Source organism: Electrophorus electricus, chromosome 2, assembly GCF_041902795.1.
Source record: "Electrophorus electricus isolate QZ-2024a chromosome 2, ASM4190279v1, whole genome shotgun sequence".
Classification (NCBI taxonomy): Eukaryota; Metazoa; Chordata; class Actinopteri; order Gymnotiformes; family Gymnotidae; genus Electrophorus; species Electrophorus electricus.
Genome location: NC_137498.1, coordinates 41,124,235 through 41,131,734, shown reverse-complemented (window position 1 = coordinate 41,131,734; position 7,500 = coordinate 41,124,235). Strand labels below are relative to the sequence as shown.

Below are 7,500 nucleotides of genomic sequence, written 5' to 3'. Positions count from 1 at the left end.
ATTTGCGGTTACTGGGTAGGTGGAGGTCAAAGGGTTTTTTTTTGTTTTTGTTTGTTTTTTTTTAAATTTATTTAATCTTTTTCCTCTCTATCTCTGAGTTCAATTCAGCAATACTTTTATAGGCATGAATTTTATAAAGATAAGTCCCTCCACTCTCACCACATACTTGGGCACCACAACAGTCATTATGCCCTTAAACAGGCAGTGCATCTGATGACAAGACTTCTCAGACTAGGCCGTCAGCGGCATCTGGACGTCTGTCCACTGTGCCTGCCCCGGCCTTCGCTAGCCCTTACTGAGCTGATGCAGGCCCTCTAAAGGCCCTCCCATCTGCAGCTTGTTTCTTTGAATCAGAAAGCTCAGTGAGACAGTGTTTCACGACCCTTGAAAAATGATTGTCATGCATTTGGTTTTTGGACTTGGACTTTAAATCAAGTTCAGCCTTCTTGAACTTCAGTGTCAAATGTGGTTGAGATCAATAATGTTTCATATAGGTGCCTGTGGACTTTTAAAGGATTGCTGTGATTTAGAGGAACGCTTGAGGGGCCAATTTGTTTGTGTGTGCGCATTTTGTCTCAGATATTGACTCAGCGTTTGTTGCCTGAAAACCCTCTCTGACTTTGTGATGAACAGTTAGCCAGTGTTCCTCTGAAAAATGGCTGCCCACTGTGTGCAGGTGGTGGGGTGGTGCTTTTCTTCTTGTTTGTTCTTTCTCAGGAGCAGGGGTAAGAGGGGTGTGTGTGTTTCTCAGACTGAGGACACGTTGATCTGTTGGATGGCGTCGTGTTGGCCGTTGACGTACCCAGAGTGGCATGTTCTGCACCGTTGGTCCTCATCAGCACAGTTTTGAGTGATTGTGCATGCTGAGTCAGTACTGGTAGTCGCATGTGAAGGAGAGTCTTCTGATTGAGTCTTCTGCTGATGCAGTGTGCTAGGCTAACATTTATATTTCGCTACACAGGAAGCGTCATCTAGAGAACAGATGAACATGTATTCACACCATAACTTTACTGCATGCAATTTTATGGAAGGAATAAGCTCATGAAGAGGTTGGAGTCACCCATAACTCAGTATATACTTATTACGAGAGCCCTACACCTTCAGGAAGCTTCCTGTCGATATTACAAAACATAGCCTGCTGCACTTCCCAGCAAGAGGGAGAGGTCTTTTCTTTTGCAGTGTATGTGCGCATGTGTGTGTCATTCAGCAGGTGTAGCCTGTGTGGTGTGTTGGAGTGTAAACAGACAGATGCTGAGAACTGGCAGTAAGCTGCCCCTACCCTCACAGCTGCTGCTGGAGGGAGCTAGAGATGCCTTGCAGTCGTGAGCCCTGCACTTTAGGGGAGTTGGTGTCCCATTCGCTAAGAACTTTCACGACTGCTCACTCTCACTCTTGCTTGTGCGTTTTCTCCACATACACACACCCCTTCTCCCCCCCCCTCCTTCCCTCCATTAATGATCTCAAACTGTCTTCATATCGCAATTTCTCGCTTTCAATAACATGTACTCCCTCTCTACCTCTCAACCCCTATTTTGTGTTATTTACTGTGATTAGTTGTGTTGTCACTCATCATCAAAGCCAAGTCAGATCCTCTCTCCTCATTTCAAAGCTCCAACCAGTGCAGTAAGTTCACAGCAGCTGTTGCAGTTCATATGGACCAGCCAGGGTTGCCGAAGGCCTCTGCATATTTCACACTGCTCTCTGATGTCTAATATTCTCCGGTTGTTCTAGGGCTTCAGAACCATGTGCTTTGTCCTGCTGTTTTAAAACATGCCTCGTGATGTGTGTGGAGGCATAACTGTGCACGCAGGATTGCACCAGCCTGGCCTGGCAGTAACGGGGCCTCGGGCTCGCCGTGTAAAATGGTGGCTTTGTGTTTCTCACCAGCCATGCTCACTCGAGGGAAACGGTCTGACACGGGGTCATGCGGCTGGGGGGGGCAGTTTATGGCAACTGATGAGAACAGTACTGGTCTGAATGGATTAGCAATGCTGTCTGGCCTTTGTCAGAGCCGTTCTAATTCCATAGGAGAATCAGTAACTGGCGTCTGATTGGATGGGAGATGAATGTGTTCAGCAGGAGATGATGTTTGATCCTCATCTATCTGCCTGCTGTTTTTGTGAAGGTAGAACGTGCTTGGCAAACCATTGCTGAGGAGCTGGGGGAATGGAGTATGGGTAAAACGATGATGAAATACTGCTGAAATTTTTTAAAAGTGCATCTGTGTCTTCATGTATATATGTCAAGATGGCTTTACTGGCATGACTGCATATAGTCCAATATTGCCAAAGTATTGTAACTTTGAGGGGTTTCAGAAAATCAATGTAATCTAACAAGTTTCAATTTTGAACAGTTTCAGTGTTAACTGCAGTACTGAATCGGCTGTGGTGGTCAGGGTTATAAACATTCTAGCAGCTGAGTTTTTGAACATTTGTTTCACAGGACCTTTCTGTTCTCTTCAACACAGTCTGTTGTAACACCTTGCTTTGTAGACTTGAAAACTTGGCACTGGCATTACCGATACTGCACATATATGGTTTAATCATATCTTACCGAAAGACAACATTTTGTCTCTGTTGGAAAGTTTAATTCTGCTCTGACTAATTTCTTACATTGTTCCCCATGGTTCAGTCTTTGACCCACTACTCTTTACTATCTACAATCCCCCTTGATTAGATTAGCAAATAGCATGCTTACTAGTTCCACGGTTTTATGTACGACACACATACACCAAGCCTTCAGACCTGCTTCCACATCCTACCCTAGTTGATTGTATGACTGACATTAAAATCTTGCATGGGTAAACGATGACAAGTCTGAGCCCATACTAATTGCTTCTCCATCACACTTAAGTTAGCACACACTAGATATCCAAGATTCTACCACCACACTATCCATGCCCTTATTGCTACTAGACTGGATTATTGCAATGCTGTTCTCTACAGGTTCCCTGCCTCTGGGTTCATGTGCTGAACTGTGGTGCGAGGGTTGTTTTTTTTTTTCCCCCTGAAGTAGACCTTGGTAACACACATCTCGCACACTTAAACATCTACACGTTCAGTTCTGTATGCAATATAAAGTACTTCTGCAGATTTTTAAGGTCTTATCTGGTCAGGCACCTTCTTCCGTTTCTGCTTCCTTCACTCATGTACACCACCACGTACACTCCCAGTCCTCCCATACCAGTTTAGTCTGTGTTCCTTCCTCTAGGCTCTGCAGCATTGGAGACGGGGCTTTTAGTGTAGCTGGTCTTAAACTCTCTCTCTCCTAGAGGATAATCTCTGTCCTCACCTACATGCCTGTACCTCTCTCCCAATTTTCTAAAAAGCATATTAAAATCTTTCAGCTGGACTCCTCAACTGGGCTATTACAGCATTGTGGCTCTGTCTTTATTTTATTATGCAAAATTGATCTATTATACTGCATTCAGATCTTGTTGTGTAGTTTTGGGTTTTTACCGTCAGTCATGTTTAGCGACCATGGATATCTTAAAGGGAAAGCCTACAGCACAGACTGCGAGGTAGCAGCGTGGTGCCGTTGCAGAGCTGATGGAGCACTAGTGATGTGCTAGCTCTGGAGCCTTCCGTTGCCATGCTGCTGTTTGGATAGCAATTAGCCGGAGCGCATTCAGGTCGAGGGGTGGCTGGCGGCGCGCCATCCAGATCTAGTGGATTAGTCGCGGCAGCAGCAGGGCCTAGAGTCAAGTGTTATCGTTAGCAAATCCATCAGGAGGATTTCTTAGCTCAAGGCAACGTTATTTGAGACCCACTGCTAAGCGGGGATTTGTGGGAAAACAGCTCTTCATAATGTGGCCACAAATGCAGGCTGTATGTAAGAGTGTTGAATCCTCTCTCTCTCTCTGTCTCTCTCTCTCTCTGTCTCTCTCTCTCTCTGTCTCTCTCTCTCTCTCTCTCTCTCTGTCTCTGTCTCGCTCTCTCTCTCTCTCTCTCTCTCGCGCTCTCTCTCTCTCTCTCTCTCAGACCCAGGCTTCATGCTCAGAGAAAGTTTGCTCAATCTCAGCCCAGCTCTCCCAGCAGTACTCCGGTGAAACTGGCCGACCCCCTGCTGCCTGCTCCGGCCACACAGATCACCGACCTGTCCAGGCGGAAGCCCAAGACCGAGGACTTCCTCACCTTCCTCTGCCTCCGAGGTACGTCATTGCTGCCTCTCCCCAACACCACCACCCTTTCCTGATCCTCTGCCCACCCCTGGCTGGCCCTCACCTGAACACTGGGTGGCAGAGCAGGTCATGGCAAGGAGGCTTTTTGCAGTTTTCATGGGTGCTGAGTGACAGGGTTGCTCACAGTGCACAAACCATCGTCTGCTCCAGGTATTCTAGAACTGCAGAGGTCAATATTGGAGGGTCAGTGATTTTTGTAGGCATAGCAGAAAGCCTCGTGCCCTGGCCCATTGCTGGAGAAGTTGGCGTCATTCCTGCAAGCTCAGAGCAGGCCTGCAGGTTTTCCGTTTATACCAACTTTAACAAATATTGAAGTGGTGAGATTAGTGATAAATTAGTAGTTGGGTTCAATTTAAAGCTCCAGTGTCATTGTTATTAAAATCTCTTTGCAGTGTATACAAGGTCTTTAAACACCTAGATGCAGAAGGAATTAATCAGACTTCTTTTCCATAATACGTCAAGAGAGTGCAGAAACAGATTCATGAACCTTCCTTATTTTCAGAACTCAGGAATTAAGGAAGCTTCTTGAATGATATTACTGTCTGATCAGCATATAATCTTTCCCAATCTGGAAAACATTTTTAAAAGCAGAGCACAATTACACAGTGAGCATAATCTTCCAGGAGACAAGCATGGTTTGTTTTTGATGTTTTATTTGCCGTTCATCCAGAGCAGGTCTGTGAAGTGGGTTAAGAAGCAGTGCAGGAAATAAGGAAATGGGCAGTCTTTGAAAGGCATTACGCACGCCTGTGTGCGCGCGCACACGGCCTAACCCATCCTTCTATGCTCATCACACTTCATCATGGGGCCATAAAAGTGATAAATGGACATTTGGCAAACTGCTGTTTGTGGCAACTGCGTCTAGCTAAGTCTGTACTGAGTGTGGGTGATGGGTCTGGCCTACACACTGTTCAGCAACTCTGTCCCTCATCTCCAGAGTGGCAATAGCTAGCTAGTGCACCATTGCCATAGAGTAGCAATGTGGTGGTCACTCTGTCACACTCTCCAACACATCTTTCCCTATGGACCTCTGAACGGATGTCACTCTGCTCACCATGTAGTCAACTAGCCCTGCTGTGTGGTGTGGGTAGTGCTGTTTTCACATGAGCGACAGCGATGCATGGGTTTAAGATTACCAAAAAAATATTAATCATTTAAGGTGGAGTGACTTTAGAGGGGGTTAGAATGTTTTACATTGTTCTAAGAATTAATAGTTGATTAGTTTGCAAAAGGCTTTATTTTTCCTTCTTACTTGAAAGGAATGTGTGTCTGTTTGTGTGTGAAAGAAGTGGGTAAATAGTGTTTCCTTTTTAAAAAAACAAAAAACAAAACAAAATCTCAATGGCATTGTAGGGCAGACAGCTGAGGTCAGACGGTTACTTGTTCAACACCAACATGCTGGCTGGCTTCCAATCACAGGCTTGACTTATCTGATACAGAAGACAGCAAATCGCTTAGCCCAATGGGGTTAGGGCCCGCCTCGTCATCTGTGATGATCTTTTTTAATAACTCAGTTGATGGTCAGAGAGAATTGGGGCAAGGCTCAGGGAAGTTTTCTCTTCTTTGTTCCTGTCTCCAGCAATTGCCCTGCTGTGATTACAAACCTATAATGAGCTATGTTTTTGTTTCTTTAACATGGGATGATATATTTTTAATCCCCCTTGGGAGAGATTTATTTTCTGATGCAACATAGAGAAACACAGGATGCACACGTGTGCTCTCACACTCTCGCACACAGCAGGAAATGCACTACTACATTGTCCAGTTTTGTTGTACCACTTTAAATCTGAGCTGTGATGGGTGTTTATATCCGTAGTGAAATGCATTTCGAGGCACTCCTGTATGTACATGTGCACATTTGCATGTCACCGTGCAGCCAGTGTAACATAATTCATGCACTTGCAGGGAACAGGGGGCCATGAAGGTAAGGTCAGCCCCACTTACAAGAGGTCACTGTTGGCAATATCACAGTATATTTTGATTCTGTTTTATTGTTGCCCACACACAAGCATTCATGTGTGCACACCCTTAAACAAATACAAGGAGAGAGAGCACAAATCAGCAGATAATGAGATAAGATGGTAAATCAGTCCACAGTGCAAAGTCCTGTGTTGCATATCAAGCTGTGGGAAGTGTGTGTGTGTGTGTGTGTGTAGGTGTGTGTGTGTGTGTGTGTAGGTGTGTGTGTGTGTCTGCCCTTTGTTCTTTGTATTGCTTCTCTCTGCTGTTAACTTCTGGCCAGCTTTCACAGAATTCGGAGGCTACTTCAAAATGGTCAGGATGAAACCTGGCTGCGTGTGTGTGTGTGTGTGTGTGTGTGCGCGCGTGCACATGCTTGCGCCTGTAGCTGGCTGGAGGGGTCAGCTGGACTAATGGATTTGCAGACATTCTGTAATTTAGAAGAGGTATAATACGTAATCCTCTCTCGGACGGCCTGCCACTGATACCTAGATCTGACGTTATTGAAGAGCTCCTCCCCCTGCTGTTCCCGTGGCAATCCTCCGTGTCTGCTGGCATGGCCATATGCTGAGTGAGGGAGGCAGAGGGTTTAGTTCCCCCCACACTGGGCTGCTAATCTCTACCATTCCCCCGAGCTGCACTGGGGAAGAACCTGCTAGCACAAATCTGAATGTAAGCGTATCTAAATAACTATCTAAACATGTTTTTAATTGAAACATGAGCAAATATTCCTACAATGATTAACTGAATCCTCATAATGGTCTTACCAGTGAGATCACAGTGTTGAGCTGGAGCAGATCCAATTTCATCACATACAATTGGACAGGAGTGGAATATATGAAATTTTACAACCAGATCATAGAGAAAAGCTGGTCCTGCTCAACTGTCAAGTGCCGGAGCATTTTGAAGTGTAAACTTTGCCAGAAGGGCCATGCTTGTAGAAAGGGAATGCTTCCTCAACATGATCAAAACGGCCCACACAGCAACCGGCATCCAATCAGAAAAGGCTGGCACTGCACCGGGCTCACTTGATTGGCTCTTTCTCTGCTTCATTTGTTAACAGTCTTGATTTTCCTTTTTCCATAAAAAGAAGAACACGAGGGAGAGGTCTATAAGTAGACAGCTTTAGTTGTGATTGTCTGTGCATGGTTTAAAACTGACGATCATAATAGACGCCTTCGCCCTTAATTATGATTTGTGTCAACGAATGAAGAATATGCAAGGCTGTATAATTGGAGCTTGTGGAAGGCCTGGCTTTTATTTTCACTCTGTCTGGGAGCTGACAGACTTGGAGCTGGTGCCAGGGGAGGGGTGCGCACACACACACATATATATATACACACACACACACACTCACACAT

The 7,500-nt window shown here is 45.4% G+C and overlaps 1 protein-coding gene across 5 annotated transcripts in view; it reads left to right on the top strand.

Annotated features, from left to right (window-relative positions):
- jarid2b (jumonji and AT-rich interaction domain containing 2b) overlaps positions 1-7,500 on the top strand; it is an 88,944-nt gene that overhangs the window by 44,938 nt on the left and 36,506 nt on the right. For all 5 annotated transcript variants that reach the window (XR_014118953.1, XM_081703848.1, XM_081703841.1 and 2 more), the window contains one exon: positions 3,981-4,150. Coding sequence is in view for 3 of the 5 variants with exons in the window: in XM_081703848.1 (XP_081559974.1) it covers positions 3,981-4,150 (170 nt within the window). In the remaining 2 variants the exon portion in view is untranslated. The remainder of the gene's footprint in view (positions 1-3,980; positions 4,151-7,500) is intronic.